The sequence below is a fragment of the Neopelma chrysocephalum genome, unplaced genomic scaffold (assembly GCF_003984885.1).
Source record: "Neopelma chrysocephalum unplaced genomic scaffold, ASM398488v2 Primary Assembly neopelma1_60, whole genome shotgun sequence".
NCBI lineage: Eukaryota > Metazoa > Chordata > Aves > Passeriformes > Pipridae > Neopelma > Neopelma chrysocephalum.
Genome location: NW_020897715.1, coordinates 6,659,365 through 6,686,876, shown reverse-complemented (window position 1 = coordinate 6,686,876; position 27,512 = coordinate 6,659,365). Strand labels below are relative to the sequence as shown.

The 27,512-nt window shown below is 41.2% G+C and overlaps 1 protein-coding gene across 11 annotated transcripts in view; it reads left to right on the top strand.

Moving 5' to 3' along the window:
• The first annotated feature begins 16,261 nt into the window (after positions 1–16,261).
• NECTIN3 (nectin cell adhesion molecule 3) overlaps positions 16,262–27,512 on the top strand; it is an 88,221-nt gene continuing 76,970 nt past the window's right edge. For 2 of the 11 annotated variants that reach the window (XM_027680965.1, XM_027680966.1), the window contains exons 1-2: positions 16,263–16,508; positions 22,840–22,917. In XM_027680965.1, coding sequence (XP_027536766.1) covers positions 16,307–16,508; positions 22,840–22,917 — 280 coding nt within the window. In that variant the 5' untranslated portion in view covers positions 16,263–16,306. Of the gene's footprint in view, positions 16,509–17,452; positions 22,171–22,839; positions 22,918–26,350; positions 26,441–27,512 lie in introns of those variants that run through there. The other 9 variants (XM_027680970.1, XM_027680971.1, XM_027680963.1 and 6 more) reach the window with 8 other exon arrangements.

Sequence of the window (27,512 nt, the reverse complement as noted above, 5' to 3'; positions counted from 1 at the left end):
TATTTAAATATCAGTATTCTCTATTTATTTGTTCTTCTAGGTCTATTTTTTAGGCTCCTGAGTAAGCAGTGACCACAAATAGCAACAGAATAAAATATTTTAGAGCATATTTTAGCAATATTAAGATTTTCAATCAAGACATCTTTCTGAGACGATATTTAATTAACTCTTTAACATGGCAAAAAGAGATCTCCTCTGCTTAACTTGCTAGGTTTTCCAGACAAGCTTATCCAAAAAACCCAAGCTTCTGGTCACTAACGATCAGAAAAGGACCTAATGAATCAGTTACAAGCAGAAATGTCAATATTCTGGTCAAACCGTATTTTAGAAAAATATGTTTCCATTAAGTCCTCTCAAATTTTCTACAGGGTTTTTAATTCTCACTCTTTTAAAATATCTCAGCCATGCCACCCCTTCCAAACACCCTTGCCTTAACTCATCTGTGTTGATGTCATAACTTAAAAGAAGACTGCTGAGCACCCAGTCACCTGCGAAATGTCACCATGTTTGATTGCAGTTTGGTAAAGTTTTTTAATTATTATTTTGCTTTCAGTTATTTTCTTTGGCAGGTAGTTTTCCTTCTTCAACAGCAAATGTCTGCACTCCATCAAAATGTCAAGACAATATCATTGGCCATCTCAATATTAATCTTAATTGTGGTAAAATGGTGAAAATATTCCCTTTTTGGCAAATACATAAAAGATGTTAAAACAGTCTGTGGAGTCAGTTGATACTGAATCACTACTGTTTGATATGGGTAAGAAATTTTCATAATAACCTGACAAGTGTTGCATGGCTCAGGTTCAGAAGGTACAACTCTGCGCCATGCCACAAGTTTTAGTGTATTGCACTAAGCTGGAAAAGACATCAGCAGGAGGTCGATAAAAAATTACTGTGATTGTATGTCAGTGTGCATAGGTCTCCAAAATGTTAATCTCTTGCTAACTTCATCCTCCAGTGGAACTAAAGGGTTTGTCATGTGGATTAAAAACATAGGGGTATGTTTTGCAAATTACTTCCCTAGTAGGGTGCCAGAAAACAGAGAAAACACCATCCAGATTTCACATTTGAGATGGATGCCTCTGAAGGGAGAAGTCTTAGAGTGGAAAATGGGTTTGTAGCACCATTTTAATAATTAGTCAAGGGTAAATCTCAGAAAAGAGTGATTTTAGAGATGAACTCGTGCACGAGTATGCTTATGTCCTCATACACATGGAGACAACAGTAACAACACACAATTATACCAATACCCAAACAAGCCTCTGTGTTTTTTAGAGCCTGACACCTGAAGGTGTGTCATTTTAAAAGAGGCATATACAAAAGCTGCATATGCATAGTTATGCTTGGAATTCATGTCAGAGAAAACCTCAGTATAGAAAGAAGACTGATGGTTATTAGAGCAACCAAGGTTTCAACAGCAGGCTATTAGTCACTTCTTGTGTAGTCCATGAAACTGTTGCTCTCAATAGCTTCCCTGTATGCTAACAGTGTTTATGTTCTAGCAGGACAACTAAATAAGAAAAAACCTGATAGGAATCTGACTTCAGATAAATGGAAATAAGTAAGAAAATTCAGGACTTCCAAAAGGTAGAGCTACTGCATTTCTTGTGCACATGAGAAAACAGAAGTTGCTTCTAGCAATTAGTGGAGTTGGTGCTCCACTACAGAGTTGCTCAAAGATTCAGCGTTGGGAAACAGATGGCAAGAAATCCTGCACCTTCCTTTCTGCAGCTGTTCTGAGTCTGGGTTGGTTACATGTGTGGTGGCTACAACTGGCATTATAGCACAGTCAACAACACATATGGCCAGCACTGACCAAAGAGTCAAGAGCATACAGCATCTCTTCCCTTTGTCTTGTAAGCTATAGCCCCAGTTTTCAGTTAAAGTATGCTCATACACTTCTCAGTTTCATTTTCATACCTGTACAGAGGGCACTGAGGTTGTTTCCAGCCACATAAAGTCTGCTCAGTTGCATACTTTGTTCATTAGAAAAAGATATAAATTTCCTATGTAAATGACTTGCACAAATTGTGATGAGCCTCAGCCCAAAATATATTTATGAGGGGATGATTGGACTTCCCTTTCCCTAATTTATACGTCTACAATGTCAATGCCTACACCTGAGCTAGTTAGTTCAGGTTTTCTAATTGTCCAAAGTGAGAAGCAGACACTTTCAAAGGTATTTCTTCTACTCTATTTTTGTTGTCCACTGTAGGATGAGATGCACTGCACCACATAAATGCCTTTTCCTCTCTGCTGTCTGCAAGGGAAACCCAGAATAGCAATAACAAATTTATTTTTTATCAGATTAATCCCTCTATGCTTTTTAAATCAAAGAATACCTTGAAAAAGACACTTTCTCTAGGTGCTCATGGTGTCATCCTGGGCCTCGGAGACAATCTATGTGACAGTTTAATGACCTCAGTTGAGTTTTTCCTGTCTTGTTTTGAAATTTTTATCCTAGAGGGTTATGTTGAGGGAAGGGGGGCACTCCTTGTTAAACTATTAAACTTTTTAAGAAGCTGTCAACTGTTACATGACTTTCATGAAGACATAATATACTTCCAAGGGTGGTTGCCATAACTTTCCAAAAGGCAGCTGGTCATAAGCTGTGGCTGCATTGCCAAGCACCTTTGCAACATTTCCTTGTGGCAGCTGGATATGCCATAAGGCCTTCAACTGACTTTGGAAATGGTCTGGAATCAAAAGAAGGAGAGCAGCACGAACCTGTCTCATTTGCTAAAGTCTGAAGCTAGTAGTAGAAGGTGCTACATTTTACAACACATGAATTTGTCATCTTCACCTACAGCGCAAATTCTGTGAATTATAGTAACTCTAAATGGAGGTGAACAGTGCAGAAATCATTTTTCTTTTTTTTTTCTAATTAGGCCCGTGAATTTTACTTACATAGAATATCAGAAAGTTACACATTTGCACCTACATAGGTATTCTAATATCATTAGTTATCTACTCTGAAAGAATTTGATTAACTACCAGCTGAATTTTACATAGAGAGCAACAAAGAAGTTCTTTTTGTTAGCAGGAGAGCTGCTTTTGAGTGTTCACATTCCTGTTTGGAGTGATCTGTGGGTAGTCTGGAATCCTATAACAGGGAGGATTTTGTAGAAAATAGCTGGCTGCCTGATAGAGTCAAAAAGTAGCTGCTGCAGCAGTAAATCTCTGCCATAGTTTTGCGTAAAGGCATATCTAAATAGGGAAATAGGGCCTTACATTTTAGAAACACATATGAGAAATAAGTGTCACAGGTGACAAAAAATGCCTATTTCACCTGGGAAGGGATACGTATAAAATCAAAACATGCCATGAAATTGGATTCTATGATACATTTCAAAATGAGGCAAAACCCAGCAGATTAACGTTGTTTATATATTTTCAGCAGTCCTGCAGTCACCTTGTTCTTAGCATTAGCCATGAAATGATGGCAGAATCAAACTCAGTAAATATTTATTTAGCTCTAAGGTATTAAGACTAATCCCTTCAGTTTTCCTCTCTGTTTTCCTTTCACACAAATGTGAAAAAGTTGGCGCATGCAAACTTTGATTCACTACTGGTAACCCGAAGGGATAAAGAGCCATTTTAACTTACAGAGGTATTTGCATATGCATTTACAAAATCATTAGAGTGTTGCTGTAATATAGGAGAAAAGGTTTAAACTTTGTGGAGTGGTGGTTCTTAACTGACTGATGGACCAGAGGTCTTCTGTACAAAGGCCTGAACTCCATCATTTCCTGAGGAGAATTTTGTACAGATGATTTCTCTGCTGCAACCAGGAGCTGACAGATGCTTGGTGGGGTTTCACTGGATCAGCTTTACATCAGTTCAGAAAAGAATAAGTGAAAGAACAAGGTCCAAATCCTTTTTTTTCCTTTTGCATCAGCGCAACTTCTTTAACAGTTAACACTTGTACATCTGGGAACTGTGCCACGTATCTTAACTCTTCTCTGCCCATTTTATGAGCCATGCGTGTTCCACTTACCATGCCAAAGCTCTGAAGTGGGGCTCTGACGTGTTCCAAACGTGTCTTCCAAATATCCTCTTCTGAGTGCAACAAGCTTTCTGCCCCTGTAACTGTTCCATTCTGCTTCTTCAGCAGATCTCCAAGACCTCAGGAAATAAAGCAAGCCCATGCCTTCCCTTGTATCTCTCTGTATAGGATGGCCTTAAGCTAGTTTTTCAGTGAACTCTGTGGTGTCTTGATGAGGTTCTTACTGTGAAAGTTTTTTGCTGCAAAGCTGCCTGATCATACCCTGTACACCCTTCAAAGGAAAGTTTGAATTAAGCCAGGCCTCTTTGGAGTCCTGGTCTCATTTCTTTCGCCAACATACTTCAGTTCTAAGGACCTAGTTAGGCTTGTCATGCACCCACACATGATGTAGCCACTTTTATTTCATTGTGTTACCTGTGAACATTGAAAAACCAAATTAATTGCATTGCCACATATTTATGAGGTGGTTTTTATTTCCAAAACGTAATTGGATCTAAATTGATACACATACACTGGGTTATTGACACCTGCAGTCATTAGTAATACAGCAGAGCAAATTATTATTCTTTTTCGTTAAATAATTGCAATAAAAATAAGGAAAAATTCTTCAGCTACATTGAAATAGAAATAGACTTTTTCTGAGTATTTTTCATTGAAATGCTGCGTTTTGTTCTTAAATTATGTCCGTCTAATTATTTTGTCTTTAAAAAATATAGACCAGTTGCCAAGAAAAAAACATTTGAAAGAAAAAACCCAAAATGATTCATTATAAAATGTCAAAATAAGCAGTTGGTGTTTCTGAAATGAAACATTTCAGATCTTTTTATACTGCTTCCATATTTTTTCAGTTGTAATTATTTGCCAAATTACACTCATTGGTGTGAACAATTTCGGTCCCTTTAAAACTGTACTCTCAGTGACTTTTACAGTAATTGAAAAAAAAATTACCTATCCCTGCTGTTATAACAATAAAGGATGTAAAAATATTCACTTTAAAATGGAGCAGGAACAATAGACACAGTCATAACAGCTGAATAAGAAACAATACTTCTGTTTCACGAAAGTAATCCAGTAGGCATTTCCCAAGCTGTCTACACTTAACAGTTGTGAGTAGTCTATAACTATACCTAAAAGCAGCACCTCATGTAAAACATTCCTTCATCTCCCAGGCTGAGGTTCCTCTCTTGCCTGAGTTAGAGTCTACATTTGAGTCTTCAATATATATCCTTGCATCAATACTTTAGTGACTTCTTTCTTTATCAGGGCCCATTCCATCTTCTGTGTTTACTGAAGACATTTAATGTAATAAACATAATTCAGTAAACAAGGTTTAATATGTTTCAGATAGTTTTTAGTCTTGGAGATTCTCACTTGCACCAGAAATTCCAGTCATTTTGAAAATGGTGTATATTCTCTTGTGAGAAAGTCTGATTTAAATTCACCTATATTTTCTGATTATAGAAAGTAGTTTTGGTGTAATTTCCCGACTCACTGTAATCAAGTCGGATCAGGGCTTCTATATTGCTAAGTTTAACACACAGACTGAACTCTGCATGTGCCAGTAACACTGTTTTGGTCATACCAGCCATATAAAATAAAGTGTAATTGTCAGTCTTTGCAGGATCAGGTTACTCAGAAGACAAGTTGCATCTAATATTCCTATCTAGGTAAATACCTCCATATACAGGTAGATAAATGTAACATATGAGAATGATGACTGGACTGCAACCATAATTCTATTTTGCTTGGAACACAGGAAATGTTCCTCTGGTAAACTATAACTAGAAAATTATACATTACTGTCTGCCTTCTACTTCTGTGCCCTGAACTCTTAAAAGACATAGTTATGTATTACTGTTCAGAGGCATATAAATACTCAATGGCATAAAACTCTGCTCATAATACACCAAAATTAAGGACTATAGCTTTTTTTCCTCCTGGAAAGGAGTTTCAGAGTACATATTTTCTCATGGGTTCCTTATGGATACAAGTTACTCCTGGGGACAGTCTGATTAGGCACAAAAGGAAAATTTTTCACAGTCATTGGAATAATCTCCCCAGGGAAGTGGTGGATTCCCCAACACTGGACACTTTTAAGATTCAGCTGGGCCACCTTTTCTAGACTGTTCTCTTGCCAGGAAAGGTTGGGACCAGATGATCCTTTGTGTCCCTTCCAACCTGGGATTATATGATTCTATGAATCTTATTTCTAAGATTATTGATAAGAATATTATATACAATATAATACAACTCATTCTGATTTTGGAGAAGCTTTTTTATTGGTCTTTCTGAGAGCTTATGACCTTGATGGAGGCTTCTCATGAGAAACTGAAGTGATATAACCAATGCAGCTAAAAATGGCAGTCAGGGTTTAGACTGAGTATTTTAGACCAGTGTCAGCCAAGGATTCTTGGAAAATTTGATTACAATTGGCTCTAAATTTTGTATCAAAATGTGAAAAATTTCTGTCCTGGAGAAAATGTGCTTGGTTTCTCATTGAATTTCTACATGTTTTTGGGGCTATTTTTTATTTTGGCATTTATGACTAACACCCCCTCTCCCCAACAAGATCTGTTAGAATCACTATTTTACCAATATAACAACAACTATTTATACAGGTTATTTAAACCCTGTGCTAATAAAAGCATTGCACCATTTTATACAGCTCATAGAAAACCATCTGTTTCTGAAACATTCAAAAGAGTCAGACTTGAGATGGCAGAGGTTAAGGATGACCAGGACTATCTGATACTTCTCTGTATTTCCTGTTTTATTTATTGTGAGTTTCATTCAATTGTTTGCAAGCAGAGGAAGAGGATAACTGATCAAAAATAAAGAACCTCTAGAAATAACATAAAATGACAATTTCAGTTTGAAATGGATAAGTTAAATATCCAGCCCATTAAATGCTAATGGCAGTAGTCTATAGAGGGAACAGGGAGTCTTCTCTGAAAATGCAGTTCATGAACTGGATGCTGCCTTTCCTGAACCATGTTACACATCCAAATTGTAAATATTAACAAGATTTTGTGTTCATATAACCATAAACAGGTAAGAAATAAAGAGACTAACAGAAAAGGAAAAAAAAAACCAACATGATATTCCATGCTTCCACGCCTTGCGAAACCATGAGATAATGGCCTTTCTCAGATTTGTCATTTTAGGTGTCTTTGCCCCTGGCAGGGGTATTGGAACTAGATGATCTATAAGATGTCTTACAACCCAAACTTTTCTGTGATTCTATGATTCCACGATAACAGGGCTGAGAGGTCTCATTGCCCCAAAAGCGGATACAGCCACGATCGTGGTGTTTCATGATGGAGTAACTTTGGGAGAAAAATCTGAAAAACGAGATTTGTCAGGTTGGCATCCTTCTTCATGCTCATCAAACTGTTTAGAGAGCTTAGCTGAAGTAAAAAGTGAAACAGGATAGCAGCTGGTGCAAAAAGATCCTTAAACAACATTTGATAGGCGACGTACGTGAGAGAAAGCATTGCTCTGGCTGAGAGAGGGAGAATTGCAACAAAGACCTCAATTTATTTTTGCCATTCTGCTTATTATACCTAGGATTACAGCAGAAAACAAAGAAATAATGGCGCTGTTCCTTTCAAGTGCAAAGCGTGCCTGACTGCATTTCATTCTGCTCCATTCCTTCTGCAGATTACAGCCCAAGAGTTACAACTATGTTTTCACACCAAAATATAGGTACATGAATAAATCAGTAAACAAAAAATGATCATCTGCTGCAGGACAGATGTTAACAAAACACTTGTGGTACAGAAGTGAAATTGATATCAAAAACATTTGCAAACAACTCGAGGATTGGCAAGCCTCAAAAGCCAAGAGATTCATATTTAATGCTGGTACTTTTCTCTAATTCAGATGTATTAAAAAAAGAGACACCATATGCTCAGGGGTGGGAACAGGGTGGATATACCGAAGTAACATTATATAGAAACTATAATAAAATCACTGTTGAAGAATTGATCCCATATGACATGCTGTTGAATGTGCTTGGAAGTAAATGAACTGACAAAAAGTAGATAATTAAATATATGATTAGGCCTCGAAAGTTGCTGTTGAAGGATAGCATTGAGAATGCAACAAATTTTACAAGGCATTAGCAGGTGTGAGTTTGTGGGCAGGAGAAATACCTTCTACAGCCTGTTCCTCAAGGTATTTACATGTACATGCCTCTTAGAGCAAGTTTTCCTTCTTTTAATTGTGTTTCTCTCATGCTTTAAGTTACACGTGTTTTACCAGTCAAGCCTGTGTTCCTCCTTGACTGTGTCTGCTAAAGGATGACATTAGAAGGATGTTAGATGTTTCAGTACTGTGCACCTCACATAAAATATTCTTTTAAAATTATTTATTTCATGTAAGTTGAAAAGAGGACTTTTGTATTTCTGTTACAGGGTGGCCTGATTTGGATAACTTAATCCTTTCTGAGTGGATTACTATAAATTAAGGGAAAAAAAATTCTCAGGCCTTGTGAACTCTCAAATAAGGTATAGGTGTACCCTTGCTCCACACTCCCCACCCTCACCAACTAAAATACCAGAGATCCAAACCACATTTTTGCAGAATCTGAAAACATTCGTGAATTTGGGATAGTTTCCAGAAAATTGCAGAATATCTCAGTGCGGAAGACTGAAACAAGGAAACAGTAAATATTTCTGAAATGAAACACTGATACTTCACATCTAAATGATGCTTTTATTTAGAAACTGACCTTATTTGAAGGAGTCAGAAATGTGTATAAAAGCCAAAAAATTGAGCAATTTTTTTTTTGGCACAACTGAAATTACATTTTTCCCTGGATGACCAAAGGAAAAAATCCACTATTACATGCCCTTAATCTACACAGATTTTGTCCTTGTTATATAACAATTTTGATCATGAGGTGATTTTTAGGTAAAACAGTTATATAATTGCAATTTAGGTGTAGCTATTATCAATAAAGACACTCTTTTCCTTACAGGAATAAGGTGTTTTGCTTCTTTATAAATGCAGCTTTCTCTTGTATATGGGAATAATAGAAGTGGTGCAAGATATTTACGTAGATGAAAACTTCAGCCTCATTGATGCTTTCCATGTGTACAGTGTTACTTCTCTTGGTGTAAAGACACACCCTGGGACAGACTTCAGGTTAAAGCAGAGCTTTAGAGATTTTCAGTATGCTTCAAACAGCGTCTATTAAAAATCTATATGGAAATGAAGCATTCTTTGTGCACAGAGACGTGTTTTTAAAGTTTAATAAGGTTCTTCAGCTCACAAATTTTTTCTCAAAGGATCAAAAGGCATGTAGGTGCATTCTTGGTGACCTTTTAAGGCTGAAAGTAGAAGGGGAAATTTGGAATTCAATGGCACATGTAAAGGGGTAAAAACAGGTGTCTAAAATTATTATACATTCCTCTTTGTTGCACAAAGTTTTAAAATATTTGATCTGTAAGTGAGCTAAAATGTGCTCAAAAGTCATTCAGACTGAAACCTTCATTTAGTTTCAGGCCAACACTAATTTTTACAGATATTAAAAAACAGCAGAACAGAAATTGCAATGTACACAGGTTTCATACAGCAAAAACCTACATGTATAACAAGGTGACTTTTGCTTAGTGAACCATGGTATGTTTCAATCTCATGCTGATTTTGAATTTGCAGAAGTTACAATGGTTTCAAGTATAAAATATGGATGTAAGCAGCAGAAATATAGCATAGAATCACAGAGTCACAGAATAAATTAGGTTGCAAAAGACCTCTGAGATCATCGAGTCCAACCTATGACCGAACATCACCTTGTCAACTAGACCATGGCACTGTGCCACATCCATCTTTCCTTAAACACCTCCAGAGATGGTGACTCCACTACCTCCCTGGGCAGCCCATTCCAATGCCCAATCACCCATTCTGTGAAGAACTTCTTCCTCATCTTCAACCTAAAACTCCCCTGGTGCAGCTTAAGACCGTGCCCTCTGCTGGTTGCCTGGGAGAAGAGACCTAGGCCCACCTGGCTGCAACTTCCTTTCAGGGAGTTGTAGAGAGTGATGAGGTCTACCCCAAGCCTCCTCTTCTCCAGGCTAAACAACCCCAGCTCCCTCAAATGTTCCAGACCCTTCACCAGCCTTGTTGCCCTTCTCTGGACACACATATGCACATTACTGCAGCGACCTTGTGACTTTACCTTGATGCATCTTTCATATATTACATATCCAAGATGTAACCCTAGGGCACAGGCAGGCATAACCTTTGGGTTCATGTACTCCACTCATCATACTGTGGAAAACCTGATGCATTTAACAGCCAATTCACAGAGGAAAAGATGGGGGGAAAGAATTAAACAGAGTAATAAGTTTACACCATTTTTAGTAGCTAAGATCTTGCCAAGATGTGCTCATTTCTAATGATAAGAATAAGCACTCTCAAGGAAAATGAAAAGACTAAGGGAGGAGCAGTTGAGAAGATGAAGAGAGTAAGTCTGAGAAGAAAAAAGAGCGAGTTCCTCCAGGGAATTCTAACCTGCTTCTTCTCCCATAATTAAGTGAAGCTAGTGTAACAGTGCAGATACTAAAAATGAGTAAAGGTTCACATTAAAATGAATGTTAGAACTCCTTTTTCCTATTCCTTGAATCAGGAACTAACCTCCTGCTGGGGCTGGGATCATGTCAGTGAATTGGCACAATTAAAATATCATTGCAAAATGTAGGTATGAGCTATAAAATTGTGACCTCATTGGGATATAATTTTTTTTTAAATCATTTTTCTCCTTTTTGATGCTGAGAAAAGAAGATTTATTTTGGTTTTCTTTAGCTGTGAGAGAAACATCTACAAGGACACCAAGAATCATTTTACAGAGCTGGACCAAGACCATGTCGGATAATTATCCATCCTCCACTAGGCTGGATGAAGCAGTAGATCAGCATCTCTTGCGCAGAGAAGTCAGCCAGATTGTGGAGGTGTGCCTGGAGGCATCTGTTTGGCCACTGGAGAGACCAGTGCCAAGAATAGGGAAGTGGGACTGCAGTACAGGGATGTCCAACTGACACCCAAAAAGACTGGCAACGCCCTCAGCTTCTGGCTAATAGTTTTGTCTAAGGATCAGCCCCAGGGGGAGTGACACAACTTGACATCCTCCCTCTGCTACCCCAGCTACTCCCAGCTATAGCCCAGGGTACAGTTCTTTGGGTTTCTTCCCGTTTCTAACTGTTCTCTTTTAAAACATCACAGTACCAGCCCTCACTCACTCGTTCTCTCTTTTTCCTCTCTTCTCTACCTGTTCCCTTCACTTTACTCTTTCTGTTCATCTTGAGTATCTAATGCTTGTGCCTAGAAAGAAAAGCTGTACTTTTAGAACAACGTATGCAAATTGTGCATCTGTCCATACAGATACTTACAAATCAAGGGTGTTTTGTATTTATTAGTATAAAATATCACACCTCAATATAAGCACACATAAATTGTTGAAGAGGAAGAGAGAGGCAAGAAAACAGGCATACAGAAGGAGAGCAAGAGACTGTAGTAAAGGGAAGCAGCAGAAAGAAAACAGAGGAAGCATTGTCTTGCAAATTTACTTCTGAGAGGAATCCTTAAGTTTTCTGTTCTCTTTGTCAGTGAGGTAAGTGGCAACCAGAGAGATGTAAATGGAAAGTCTCCCATTTTCTTACCTATTTTTTTCTGTCAGAAATGCATGAGGAATTCACTTAGTTGTCTGTGAGTTTTAAACCTCTCAGGTGAGACAATGGGAATCTCAGGTGCACTGCAGTCTGGATGATATGTACTTCTGACAATGGGTATGAAACATAATGCTGGAGAGTGGTTATTGTCAATAACTGCACTACTCTTTTGTGAAAAAAAGCACGAGCTTTGGGACTTTTCTGAGACACATAACAGTTCTCGCACAAATATGTGAGAGCAGGGCCACTGTGTGAGCAAGAGAACCAGTTTTCTAATCGTACTTTGCGATGAAGAATGAGTCAGACACTCAGATTTCTCCTTAAAGGAATCTCCTTAAAGGGTCTTTGATTGAAACGAGATTTAAGTATGTCATCTTTAATAAGATGGGCAAACAGATTTTAAAAATATCATATGCCATGCGACTGTATGTATGTTATTTTTGGCTAAGCCTGTTTATGATTTATATCAAAATATTATGATAGATTTTTTATGAGATGACAATCCAGATCATTTTGCATTATACTGTATGCAAATTAGTAATTTCTTGATAATAGTCAGGGTTATAGAGCATCCTTTCCCCAAAAATTCCTAAGTGTATCCAACACTATTAAAAACATAGTTCACCTGTGATAGGCCAAACTGTGGATTGTGAGGTGTTGTCTGAGCCCTTTCCAAACACATCCATGGATAATCAGCCAAGTCCACCACTGGGTCAGGAGACCATCATGGCTAGGCTTCGCCAACGAAGATTTGGGGGAGGGCTCTAAGACGCATGCACATAAATATGCAGCCCACGTCCATTGGTCTTGCTCGAACCGCTGTCAGTCATGCCTGCTGCACAGCCTACAGAGATCCTTCTCCATGGCTTTCCAGACAAGGAACTGGACAGGTACCTCTCTCCATACAGTACAGAAAACAGTCACTCTGGCAGCAGTTTTGCTGAGGCACACCCAGAGACAGAATTATTCTGACTGGAGGAACGATGCAGAAGGACAACCACCTGCTAGCAAATGGCAGAAACCCTGTGCAATAACAAGCTAAATATCTCATCCAGCTGGAAGTGCGTGGAAAAAAAAAAAAGTAAAAAGGAAAAAAAAAAAAAGAAAAAGAAAAAGGCAGGTTTTGTTTGGGATTGGTTTGGTGTGGTTTTATTTTAAAGGGTCATAACGGGTGGTGGTGTGCAACTATTGCCAGGGAGGCCCCGTCCCATGCAGTCGAATGGAAGCGAGAGTTTTCAGAAAAGCACATTGTTCTGCGACAAATCTATTTGACGATTCCCACTGAAGTGAATAGCCCTTCATTCCAGCGGGAATTTGTGCCGTCACTTCAAATGATATGCATATAAGTTAATTTCACACTGCTTCAGGACTTTGTTTTCAAACTACCAAAAGGGTTAAGAACAGAGAAGGAAACACTTGCCAAACTCCCAGGTCTAAACTAAGGGTAAGGGACTTTTTTTTCATGGGTGGGGGAAGGGCAGGTGGGTGGACAATGGTGAGAGAGAGAGGGAAATAGGGACTGGAAATAAAGTACAGTCTTTTGTATTTCTACAGTTCAAAGATGCTTTTGAACAGGACTGCTGCCAACTGCAGAAAACCATCTTTTTACGGAAAAAATATGCCAGTAACAACGGATTTACAAGAACTGAGCTAGTGTGTCCTATACGCGTTTATTCCATATTATGCAAGATTAATTGTTTGGAGCATCATGCCTTCAGGAGTGTTCTAAGCATCGGGGAGCCAAATTTAGCCTTGATATCATGAAGTCAAATTTCCTTTTGTATCACAAAGTCCCCAGGATGCCTGGTTACAACAGTGCTGAATCTGGCACTGGAAGATGTTACCTACAGACTGGGCACAGTTTTGTTTAAATATGACAAATTGCATTTGCTTCCTTAGCCTGCATGAATTAATGTACATATTTTGGTGCTAGACCTTCAAACCATTTTATTTTAAACAGGCTTAATGCCTTTTGTTGTTTTGGAATGAGAAAGAATAAAAATATTATAGCAGATGGCAATTTGATTATAGTTGTCAGAAACAGGATTTTAAGGTTGCACTCTCAATTACACTATGGCCCCATTATATTTCCTACCCATCCTAAGAGTGCCTTTAACTTGGTGTAAATGTAATTATGCAATGTAATTTGCTTCGACTGTTAACTATAAAATGGGATTTATCTATATAGGACTCGTCTATATAGGGAAATGGAATAATTACACCCAATTAAAACATCTACCTGCAAAGTTACATCAGCACAGCCATACCAGTATAAATTATTCTGCTACAATTATGCTCATCAGTTTTCCCACGTAAAAAGGCTCTTATCATAAATAAAAATGGGGCTCTAATGATTAATTCAGTATTATATTTATCCAGGTTTATTGGCATGGTGGAATATATTGGTTACCATGGAATCAAAACGGCAGAGTCTAACAACAGAGTAAAGGACCAGGCTTCAAAAGTATCAGCAGAGCGAGAAAAGCTCTTTTAAACAAACTGCTGAACAAACCTGTCTATGAACCTTTGGACAGCATCCTCCGTACCACCCGAGCAATCCTGTGTCCCTGTCACAGAGCAAATTGGCATGAGAACAGCTTTGTGCTAGCTGAGGATTAGACTTACTAAATTACATTGATTTCAAAAAACTTTAGGAGTCCTCTCAGTTATGTTGGTTTTCAGAGCAAAATGTTGATGAATGTCCAACATCCATCACGGCCAGCAGTTTGCCTGTAGTAATTCTTCGCCTGAATTCTGTTTTGTTTCACAGTCACAAATTAATGAGGCCAGTTAATTGGCAAACATTCAGTGTGGCTGAAGACTGGATGAACATACTATTGTGAGCATCTGATAAACTTAGCCATGCGTAGCTTTGAGAGAAACTGCTCTTCATGCCCACTGCTGAAGGAAATCATCAAATATTACACTGTTTGTGGAAAATGTGGGGCTTACGTAGAACCTGTTCCCAGTAGATGTCTCAGTACCAGGTATGATCTATATACAGCTATTCAATATTTTCCTTGAGGTTTTGCAAGGATAGTGCATCTGAAACTAGAATGCACACCTAGATTGTAAAGAAGCAAGACTCTCAAGCCAATTTTTTCAAGTTTCTGTATTTTGCTGTTGAAAATCTAATTTGGGGATACATCCATTGGCACTGTACCCACAAAACTGACGATCAGCGCAAAGATGCAGCAAAGAAACTGCATTTCTTAGAAAAGTCACCTTTAATTTTACGACCTGATTACGGAATGCTCTAATTCTGAGACAGCCCTTAGCCGGACTCCTGGGACCTTGGGCAAAGGCATGAATTCCCTCTTCGCCTCGCGAGTGGCCACTCTGCCCTGACTATACTTACAGCACTGGTCTCCGCCCGTGGCTGGGGCATCATCGCTCCCTGTGGAGCAGCTCTGCCCTCGTCGATGACAGCCTTTCCCGGAGCACAGCTATGCGCTGTGCCACGGCCAAAAATCTCTACAGGCATGAGCGTGACAGAAACCCTGCCTGCTGCCCCCGGACCCCTGCAGGCCCCTCTGCGAGGGCTGCACAGGGCCGTATTTGGTATTCCTCGGTGATTTCTGCACAGGGCTCACTCTGCTCCCAGATGATTTCAGACCGCTTAGCTCTGCCAGAGTCCGCCTTTGGACACCGCCATCTGTTGCAGGCTGGGGATGGCTCCGCATCGCCCCGTACCCGAGCGCTCCATGTTCCCCTCGTGCGGCCGGGATGCTGCCCCAGCCACGCTGGAGGTGCGGAGGGAACGGGGCACCCCTCGCCGGTGCCCGGGCAGCGCACCCTGCGCGCCCCGCCCGGGGATGTGCCGCGGGCAGCGCCAGCCACGAGGGGACAACGCCGGGAAAGTTTATTGTTGGCAAAACCGCGGCGCCGACGCTGCGGCCCCGGCGCGGGAGTCCGGCGCAGCGGGCAGGCGCCCCCGCCGAGGAGGAACCGGCCCGTCCACCCGCGGGACACCGGGAGCGGCCCCGGCCGGATCCCCCCGCGCCTGGGAACGCCCGCGCCCGGAGAAGCGGGATGTGGCCGGTCCCCCACCGCCCCCTGGGGCGCCCCGCCCGGGGTGAGCGCTGCCGGCCCGTCCCCAGCCCAGGGGCAGTGGCCGCCCGGGCCGGGCCGGCGCAGGGGGCGGGGGGGATGCCGAGGGGGCGGGAGCCAAGGGAGGGCGGCGGGTCCGGGCGGGCGCCCCCGGCCGCGCTCGGGGCGGGAGCGACGGGGCGGGGCGGGACGTACCAACAGCCCTCGGGGGAGGACACCGTGGCACCCCCTCCCACCCGCCGTCCGCGATACCTACGGGAACCCCCCCCCGTGCGCGGTGCGCGTCTGCGAGTCCCACACAGCGGGGCGGGGAAGGCGGGGGCGAGGCGACTCGCCCTGGGGCGGGGGGGAGGTGGCGGGGGTCGCGGTGGAGGCGCACGGCACACGCCTCCCACCCTCCCTCGACCCCCCCTCCCTGCGGCGGGTGGTGCGGCCCGCTCTGAGGAGGGCGGGAGCGGCGCGCCCCGCCCCGCTCAGTGACACACGCTCCGTGTGGGGAGGCGCCGCCGGCGCGGGCAGCGGGACCGGGCGGGACCGGCCGGGCGGCGTAGCGACGGCGACTGCGAGCCGAGCCCGGAGCATGGCAGGGGCCGGAGCCGCTGCGGAGGCTGCCGCTGGTTTTCCCCCTTCGTCGGCTCCTGCCGCCCGCCGGGAACTTTTCCTAGCGGCTGGTGGCGGTGCCTCCCCCCGGTGGCGGCAGCGGCGGCGGCGGCTGCGCTCCGCGGTGCCTCCCGGGCCAGGGCTGGGGCTGCTGGGGTTGGTTTTCTCTCGCTTCTGCTGCAGTAAGTGGAACTTTTCCCCTTGGCGGACAGGCGAGAGGGTGGGTGGAGGAAGAGGAGGAGAGAAACCCGAGCCCCGGGAGCGCCGGGGGACGCGGCCGAGTTGAGGGAAAGTTTGTGTGGCGGCCGGCGGGGCGGGGTGGGGGGGCTGCCGGGGGCTGCCGGCCGCCCTGCGCGGGGGGAGCCGGGCGGGACGCGGCCGGGATCGTGCAGGAGGGAGCGATGCGGGGCAGAGTCGGAGCCGGAGCCCGCACCGCGCCGGGCAGACCCGCGGGCGCTTCCCCCCGGGAACCGCCGCCAGTGCCGCCGGGAGGGCGGGTGAGTGTCCCGGGGGACCGAGTTTCCCCGGCGGTCGGGCTCGGGTGGCCGCGGCCCGGGCGAGGCAGCAGGGGAAGTTTATCCGCCGGCGGCGGGGCTGGGGCTTCCCCTGGCTGGCGGCAGGTTATCCGCTGAAATTCCCTTCCTGAACGGGCGGGATTTTGCTTGTTTGCGGGAATTCACGGGTGCTTTCTCCCCCTGCACTTCCCCTTTCCCTGCCTGTGGGAAGGACAGAAGGGTCTTGGCGTTCTGCGGGTGCTCTTGGGGGCTGGGATAGTGCGCGCTTTGCTGCCGGCGCTGTTGGCCCGTGTGGTTGTTCCCCGTCGCCGAGGGTGAAATCCGTGCTGGTTGCGGGGTGAGGTCGCTGCCGGTGCGGTGGCTTTGTGCGCTTCTCATCACCCGCATCCTGAGCAGCTGCTGCCGGGGGCACTGCGGTGCCGGGCCCCACGGGGCTTGGCGTGACCGCTCGGGGGAAAGTGCCATCACCAGCCCCCCCTTCCCGTGCATCTTCCTGTGGGAAACAAACAAGCGACGTAGCAGTTGGAAACTGAGCAGGAATTTATTTATTTATTTATTTATTTACTACTGCGTGCGGTGTGTTGTGCGTGGTGTCATTTTTTTTTTTTACAGCAGTGGAAGATGAGAGGGGATAAAAGTGGAGTTGGGCGAGAGCAAATCGAAAACCGTCATCCTGCCGTTGTATTCCCAATGCAGCAATGAGTAGTTGGCAAGGATATTTTATTATAGGAGACACTGTGTCCCTTCCCTCTTTAATGAAGGAGGAACAAGTTAGAGGAGGTAGTCTCTGGAGATTCATGTGATAAAAATACCCAGGAACTTGCAAGCCGTAAAGCAGTTGTGTAGTATCTGAGAAATGCTTTTTCAGGGAGGGAGTTTGAGGCGCTGCTGCTGTAGGATTGTGCTCGTGTATGTAATAGTCTCCCCCCTCTGGCAATGATGTAGCTTTCAAAAAAGATCATTGTTCCGAACTTTGTAAATATTGAGAAGGCATCACATTTCAAAACTTTAAGGCTTGAAGATTAATTTCCATAGGGTCGGCAAACTTTTTGCAGTTTTCTTCTCTCCCTTTTTTTTGGGGTTATTTCTGCTCTTTTACAATTAAAAAGGTGAAGCTTCAGACTTGACATAACCTTGACAAGCTATTTTTATATCTAAATGTGAAGATAATAGTAACAATGAAGTTAAGAGCATCCGTGCCCCGTGTCACGCAGTGACTTACCGGTTTAGTCTTGATGAGTGTCATTCGGATGTCAGTCTTCCCAGATTCTTTTTGGCATATGTGAACTTGACTGATAACACTTCAGAACATCTGCCAGACGCGGCAATGTTGTGTGGGAATAAGCACAAAGTTTAGAAGCATAATCTCTGGATGAAAAGGGAAACTTAAAAAAACTACTAGTGACTTTTGGACTGTGGGATAAGCAGCAGGGGAAGATTGGGTTTTTTGTCAATATCTCAGATTTTAGTTTGGTTTTTTTCCCACTTGAAATTTCCCACAATTGTTTTCATTATCATTGTAACACATGAGTATGAAGGAAAACTATTGTTATGACTGTGGCTTTTAAGAGTGCTCCTATATACATTTTGAGCATGATTACGTGTTGATGGAATTCAAAACTGCTGATTACATTTGGTCACCTTTCCTACTATTGGTTGGCCAATTCTGATAATGATAACAAAAGGAAGATTTGAAAATGGTACCACAAAAAATACAAACCCTAGTAGAATAATGCCACTACACAATCAGAACAATTTTTATACAATCATTTGGGTGACAATTAGAAATGATATATTTGATCTGTAATTCCTCAGAGAAATATTGCCAAAAACCCCTCAACACTCCCACCAAAAAACTGAAGGGGAGGCACAAAGAGAGAAAATGTATCAGGCATCTGAAATAACAGCAAATTCTGGATTTTTGAATAAAAATAAATCTGCTTTAGTAAATACTGCTCTTCTTAGGAAAGCAAGACTATTGGGTTCAGGTAACATGCACAAGTAATTGTTCCACTTCTCAGTCAAACAGTGCATGATTCGATGAAGTAGGTACTGAACTTGTATGATCAAATCAGTATAGCTTTGAACTAGGGGAGATGTATGGCATCCATAAGAAACATCATCATAACCTTAAATCCATAAAATAACTTACTCTGCATTGTGACAAATATTTTTCAGCTATGTTGTAAACAAGCTACTAAATTAATTCCTCATAATTTCAGTGCCTTGTTAGTTTGTACACAGTAAAAAGATTTTTGCAGGGTTTTTTGGAATATAAGTACGAATTAAAAATTAGCAAAATCATAAAGTGAGGTGAATAGAAAGGAAAGATGCTCAAGATGCATTTTTTTCATTGAGGAAATAATTATTTATTTTCAATTTGAATTATTGGTTAAGTTTCTTAGTAAGGCTAGAAAAAATGTGTGGGGCATATATCTTTTTAAGTTTCACTGTATTTTTTTTTTTCAAAGCAGCTTGGCGTACAGGCTCCAGAATGGTAGTGGAGCTGGAAGGATAGGATTATAAAGATGTAGGTGGTATAAGTATACAGTATACAATATATTAAAAAAAAAATTAAAAAAAGAAGAAATTTCCCAAGTAACTGTTAACCAAAACAGTCTGTTTGAGTATAAGCCTTTTTACTGATTTTTCAGGTTAAGTCATGGCAAAAACAGGAGGTCAGGCAAACCAGGTTACTGCCTTGGAAATGGGGAAGCATGGTAGAGTGTTCAAAAAGACAACAGAATGTATTTTTCTCATCATTGTGTGTCAAAGTCAACGATAATAGTTTAGAAAGTCATGTCTGAATATGCATTTGTTTTTTGGAAATTGTATGGAGAAAAATGCAGTTTTAAAAATACATTAGATGAGTCAATATGACAATAGTGAGAGAAGGAATAGAAAAACTATAGAAAGTATTTGAGAAGTTGGAAAGAATGAATTGGTGGTGAACTGTGTAGTAGGCTGGGCAGTGTGTGAAACTACTGTGTGAAGAAACAGAGCAAATTCAGTGGTAGAAATAAGAGTAACTTCAAATAGGAGAGTTTAAATCTGGATTGTTTGATAATTAGGAAAAAAAAAAAGCTGCCAGAAGTTTGTCCAGCCTATACTTCAGGATAACTAGTTAGATTATGGGGTGTGCTGCTGTGGAATGGTTCTTAGCTCTGTTTCATTGTGGTAGGTCTGTCATGTTCAAGATTACTGTTACACTGTGATGCTTCTGCTGTGCAAGAGCTCCCATATATATGGAAATGAAGTACAATGTTATTTAAGATCTGAACACTTGGAGTATCATAAAAGAATTGCGATGGTTTTTTTATCCACTTGTGCTATGTAAAGGTTGAACAGTTACTTGATTTAAATGATGTGTTTCTCTTGCCTCCTTAAATAACTTAATTTTATGTCATGGAATATGGATACTGTTTAATACTGAACAAAAGGCAGTTCTAGCAGGATTTATTTCTTGTGAGATTAGAGTCAGATATTCTGTTTAGAAATATGGTCAAATCTAGGCTTTTCTTTCCCATCCCTTTTATGTAGTATTGCTACCAGGGTGATATTGAGAAACAAAGGACTGTTCTGTAGCAGAAGAAGCAAAAATATGTTGGCTTTACAGAGCAGCTGTACCAGCTGATTACCTTTCAGGTGCTGGTAGTAGAGCTTTAAAGGTATGCAAAATCACAGATGTAAATTGCATTTGATGTGAAAAGGGAATAGGAGTTGGGGTTGTGTTGCTTCAGTAATCAGTGTGTGGGGCTAATAAGTGGACCATTTGTGGAGCTCAAAGGAAAAAATAAGTAAGAAGCTCTAGAGTCAGGTGTCTAAATCTCAATTTGTAGAAACAAAATTAGTAGTGAATGAAAGCAGGGTAAGAGAAGTAGAAAACCTGTTATACGGACTGTTAAAAGATAATCTTACTAAGTGCCAGCTATGTGCAGTGCTGTTAGTAAATGTTGTCCTTTTTTCAGTGTTGATGTGGTTATCTGTTGAAGAGCAATAAACTTTAAGAGTATGACTTTCCATCCGGTATTACACCAGAGCGCTGCTGTGGGGGTGGCCTGAGCTGCTGTTCTGTGCTTGAACGGGCTTTGTCCAAACAAAGTTCTTTATCGGAAGGTGCAGCTCCAGCCCGGTTAGATAAGTGTGCAGAGTGAGAGTGCTGAGATTGTCTGCTTGCTCTGGAGCCCTACTACCTTTCCACTTAAAGGTGGGCTTTGTGATGACAGATTACTTTGCTCTAGCACAGTTTGTGTTTGGACTTGGACTTTTGTTTCCAGCTTTGAATGAATGTGTTGTATTGAATCAGGATTATTTGAAGGTTTGTTTTTTTTCTTTTCCCCTGATGACTGTTGTGCTGATTGGTATGTGGATAGTAATGCAGAAGTTCCTGTGAGGAATTTTCTAAGGGACCTGATAGTTGGATATGAACTAAGTGGTCAGATTTTCTTAGTGAAGAATAGGTATAGGTGCAATTATTTAATCATTGTTATACCATGTGGTGTTTGATTTTGTTGTTGTTTGAAGAGGAGGAGAAGTGTATGATCTTTAAAGGTACCTTCTTACCTAAGCAGTTCTATGGTTCTGTGTATCTATGGGGGTTTCTTGTTAGGATTAGCCTGTCTAAAACAAGATTTTAGAGAAGTACTTTCTTGAAGGGCAGTTGTATTCAGTGCCTCAGAGATCATTGCTATCTGAAGTGCAGTAATATATTGAGAGGATGGAGAAGATGATGAATTACTTCATTAGGCATGAAATAAGTTGATCTGACTTTCTTGTTAGAGGTAAAGGGGTCATTAGCATTATTCTTTATTCCTGGTTAGAAAGCAGATGGGTTGCTTAGAAAAGAGTATCATGTTAGTGTAGGAAGAAATCACAAGATGAGCTAAGAAAGAAAAGATGGGAATAGCTGAATGTGGATAGAATGCAAGGAAATATATGAGAGGCTATTAAAGAGTGAAATGTGCAGTAAAGACCTTGTTGGGGAAAACAATTATAGTGTTTGAGTCTATAAAGTGGGGGGAGATAAAAAAACTGTTAGATGAAAGCTTGTCTTACTCCCCTGGATGTGAAAAGATGTGAAGATAGTGGGTTAAAATGAAGTGTAGGTACATATGAGTAAGACTTGAGGGGGCTCATAGCCAACATTTACATTGGTTCTAGAAAAGCTGGACCAGTGGCTGCTTATTACACAACTTAGTACACAGTCTCGTGATGAAGAGCTTTAAGGCAAAGCACAACTTCCAAGTCAGGGTAAAATCACAGAACTAACTTTTTTGTATTATCCAATACATGAATGCTTCAGGAGTTATTTTTCTCCTCATTCTTTCAGGTAATTAACTTTTAGAGTTGGAAATGTTTCAAATGTGAACTCAAAAATTGGTCTTTCTGTCCATGACTTAACAATAGAAGAAAATTAGCAACAAGAATAAAAAATAATTAAAAGTACTGAAACTTCTGTCTCTGTCCTTTATCCTTGCTTTTTCCAAGTGTTGGGGAAGGTTAAGGTAGGTCAAGTTTATCATCAGCATGTTATTGAGAAGGTCACTTTTAGTTCAAGTAGTGAAAAATAGTAACAACCTTCCAGACAATCCTATTTTATCACTACTGCCTTCTTCTGTTTAATATTTTTACTGCTTTTCAGTTGTTTATCAAGTAGTGTACAGAAGTAAAAACATTTTTAGTTTTGTAATAACTCAGAATAGCATATTTTCTTATTCTTAGGCTACACTTGACCAGGCTTCATTCTGTCTGGAGTTGACTGTTGTACCAGGATTATTTACAGCAGTAGAGACTCTTGCCAGTTTTTCCTCCTTTCCCCCCCCCAATGTCAGACTTTCATTATCTGACATTTAAGATAACTTTATATGTCTACAGGGATTCATTGTTTTCTCCTTTTCTATTAGTCAAGGCTGGTATAACATGATAGTTTTTAAACTAGTCCTGGGGTTAGTTTGTACAGAACAGAATGTTTTCTTAAGAGATTTTTTTAAATACTTAGCAGGTGCTAGTGCTGTCCCTGGAGTGCAGTGGCATGTACAAAATTTGGAGGCATTGAAATGGCAATCATCTGCTGAAGGTGAGTAAAGACTAGTCAAACACGTCTCCATAGTTGATGTGTGTACAGAGGAGTGGAAAAAACCACCTGAGCTAGCTTGATGAATTTATTAGTTATTTTTGGATTTGTTACTTTCGTTAGCCCTTGAGTTAGAAAATTACAAGTGAGTGTTAGACTTAAATTTTTCTTAATCCTGTTTTGTGTGGGCATTCTTTGCCCACTTCTGTTGCTTTTTTTACTTGAAATAGCACCAGTGGTGCAGGTGGTTAAGCTGAAAACTAATTATTGCTGGGACAAGCACACTTAAAAACAGCCTTAAAAACAGGATGAGTGGATGCTGGAGAAAGAATATGGACAAAGTTGAGATCATGTTCAGGTTGGATAACTGGCTTTACTTAATTTCAGTGTACATAATTTGGTAGAAGAATAATCACTGAGTCAAGCATAAGTTAAATTACATCAAATGCAAGTAACTGAAAGGGCAAGACTTCTGATTTGGGGTAATTTTTTTCCCCAAGTTCCTTTCATTTCTCCAGCATCATCTGTTGGCCCTTGCCACAACAAAACAACTACTTAGCTCTGGTAAAAATCATTACTAGAGGTTGGAGAAGCGATGTCAAGAGCTGTTAAGCTTAATACCATTTTTGAATATATTTGTAAAGATTGATAATTGCATTATAAAAACCCACTTCTCAGCCCTTCACTGGTGATGCTATTTCTGTGTTTTAAACACTTCAGTGCACTTTTGACTTCAAAAGGTAAACTTTCTTGAAACAGAAGTAATGTTGTTATGACTTCATTAAGGTACTTTAACATTTAAAGAGACTATAGTTCTAAAGAAGTCAACCATGAGAATGTGATGGTTGTGACCATACCATTAATCACTTGGGAAATTTAAATGCATCCTGTTGAAGGTTTCAATGTATTATTGGTAGCTGAGGTAGCATAAAATAGTCTACCTCTGATAACTAGCAAGTGCAATATTCCCATTTGTCCAGGATATCCTGTATAGGAAGAAGCATACTAAGTTCTGTGTTAGCTGTATTTCATCAGTTTGTGGTATCACAAGTAGTTCAGGCTTCTGCACACAGCTTATATGGCAGGACACTGGAACAAGACAAATTTTAAGGTCCCTTCCAACCCAAACCATTCTATGATTCTATATGTATAACACAACTGTTAAGTTCAGTGGCTGTAAAATAGTAAGGCTTTTTATTGTAACCAGATTAATTATTACAGGTGATGCATCAGTGTTCTCACATGAACATTTAATAACTTATGTTACCTTTTGACAAATCAGAATGTGATCTCTTATTGAGAAACAGTTTTGTCTAAGCTTCATTTAATATCTTTGAAAGACTCTGCAGAGTGTTCTGCCTTACAGAAAGAGGTGAGGTCTGTGGGACTGTGGAACTGTTAGTGAAAATTCTTTTGGTAATGGATTTTCAGAGCTGCTCTGCAGCTGTGTTATTTGAGACTCAAGAGGCATGGCTTAGGTTTGATAAATTGATGTGGCTACAAACAAGGTGAAAACTGAAGTGAGGAAAAGCAGTTACGGTGGTGTCTCCACAACTTGAGACTGCTGTGAAAAGAGGTCCTGAATTTATTGCTGTAAGTACCTAGGACAAGATTATGGACAAAGGAAGAACAGTGAGTGTTATTAGCCTTAAGAAGCTTATAATAAGATTTCCTGAAGTGTGCTTGTAGCCAAACTGGTGAGATATGGTTTGGGAAGTGGATTATTAAGTGGGTGAAAAGTTGTGTGTAGCGCTGAACTTGAAAGGTTCTGATCAGCTGTATGAAGTCCACCTGAACTTGTTACTGGTGGCATCACTGCAGGGGCAGTTTGTCTACATTCCAGCCGCTCTTGCAGGTCACTGATGTACTTAGAGCAAATTTGTGGCTGCTGCCAGACTGTGAGGGTGAATTGACCTGCTGGAGACTAGGGCTAATTGAGTGGGATGTTTGCAGGTTGGAGAAATACCTGTTGGAAACCTTATGAAGTTCAAAAGCAAATGCCAAGCCAAGTCTCTCTGGGGCAGAATGACCCCATGCAGCAGCATAAATGTGGTGCCAACTGGTGAAAAGTACCTTTACAGGAAAGAACATAAGGGTCCTTGTGGGTCGGCGTGTGCCTTTGTGGTGCAAAAAGTGAAGAGCACACCGGGCATGGTCAGCCAGTTGAAAGAAGCAATTATTCTCCACAATTTGGAGCTTGTGAGACTGCATCAGAAGTACCATGGACAGTTTTGTATTCCCAAATACAAGGAAGATGCTGAGGTGCCTGTGAAAGGCCACTAAGATAAGGAGTCAGCAGCACATGATGTATGAAGAGGGCTTGAGGAGTGAGTTTGTTCAGCTTTGAGAAAGGTCTGAAGTGGGGGATCCTAATTGCTGGCTCTGACTGTTTAATAGGTAGTGAGGAGGAAAATGAAGACAGACTCTCCTTAGCTATGCTAAGGATAAGAGGGAAAGGATAAGAGGCAGCAGACACAAGCTACAGCAAGGCAGATCTTTATAATGTGTTAGCAGTATGTTTTCCCACACAGAGAATGAAGCACTGAAACAGGTTGTGGGATCTCTGTCCCTGAAAATATTCGGAACCTGACTATGGTATGACCCTGAGCAACTTGATCTGACTTCAAAGTTGGCCCTGCTTTCAGCTGGGGGTCGGATTGGATAACCTCCAGAAGTCCCTTTCAGTCTAAATGAGCCTCATATTGTGCATGGGTAGGCAGGAGCTAGTATACTATAGTTAGTCCTGGAAGAAAAGTAGTAGTTGGAAATCTTCTATCCAGATTAAAATGTCCAAGTCAAGTCTGAAACAAGTTTTTTGTATAAAGCAATTTGGTTGCTAAAAATTTACTTTAAAATTGGATCCCATTGTTAACTCCTAATGGAAGTTGTAACTGTTAGAGAATTTGTTAACGATCTGCCTACATTTCTTCTGTTACTTCAATAAGGAGCCAGTAAGGCCAGTCTCTTACAGCACAGAGCTGGCTGACAGTGTGACACATATAGAAAATATAGTTTGGCAGTGATTCCAGCAGCTATTAAGCAGCATTCACTAAGCTTACTGTCATGATGCAGTTCCTGGACAAAAAAGGGTTAACTTTCTGAAGTAGCTTGCAGTGGAGGGCGGCCTTAGGAGCTAAAAAAAAGTCAGCAGTGTCAGCAGTGCAGGGGGCAGCAGGCATCCACATAACTTTGTAATGTAACTGTTAACTCATCAGATCTTCTCATGGACAGCTGAGATTTGCTGGTCCTGACAAAATGCGTTTATTTTATATTTCATTGTGTGGCTGCAGTTGTTCAATATTGGCAGATAACATTCAAACTTTATAGGTAGTTGAAAATGTGAAGTTAATGTTTAGCTGTCTTTCTGAACTTATTCGAGACTTTGCTACTTAGTGCAAAGTACAACCTTCCTTCTCCTCCCCCAGACCTCAGTTCTCTGGAGAGTAGGCGGTATGTGGAATGACAGCATATAAAAAGGGAAGGAATGGTCTGCTTAAGGGAGTCGGGACTTTCCTAGGGATTAAAGGTCTTGTTCCTTCATCTAGAAGGACATCATACACATCAGTGCTCCTGACCAGTTTTTAATGACTTTCTAGTTTCAGTGTAGGAGGTAGAGTGCTGGGGGCGGGGAATGCTGAATGCTTACAACTGTTGCTGTACACTTAGCAGCATTCCAGGTCCTTCCTTATTAATTTCACAGAAAAACCAAAGCAAAAATCAAACTCCCCAGAGCCCCCAAAATCCTGATAACTTGGTGTTTATGTCAAGCAATTGCTTGTACGGAATTTCTTGGTGGCTTGTCCTTGAGCTTTCTGTAAGGACTGTGTGTGGTCACACCACTAAATGCAGTGGGCAGTTTCTCTCATTGTGCCATGTTCCTTTCTCCATTGAAAGTTGGAGCGATGTCCATTTCCACATTACTTGAATTTTTGCTTTATTGTTCCTGTGTAAAAGTAATATCCTACCAAAGACACAGGTGTTAACACAACAGTATTTTTTCATTTATGTTGTTCTCCCCAAAATGGCTAAAGTGCACTACATAGTTAGAGTTTTTTAAGTTATTTGTGCTTAAAACTTCATTCTTGGTAAAGTTAGGAATTTCATAGCCCTGCTGGAGTGTGGGAAATCCTGAACCAATGTAAGGAAGAAATACTTCTCTCTGAGGGAGCAGGTGCCAAAGTGATTGAGGAATAAATATTGTTCTGTGGTGATATTCAAGACTTGACTGGATGAGTCTCCAAGCAGTCTTATATAACTGGACCTATTTTAAGCAGGACTAAGTAGCCTCTAGAGGTCCCTTGCCTTTTACCTATGTGAAATCATTATTCTCTACATCAATATTAGAGCTTGTTTGTCTTTGCCAATGATAAATGTGTTATGAAGAGACCTGTACCTAGGACTTCACTTGTGTTTGTGGTAATTATTAGGTGGAAATGATCACTATAGCTTTTATGTCCGTTGGACATGACCTGTTGAGCACTTCAGAGATGTCACAGGCTTTCTGTGAAAGCTGCCTTTTTTTGGTTTTTTTCCCCTCTACAAAGTGATACTGATGAGTAGTGATTCCTGGGACTTGAGTCTGAATATTTGAGTCTGAC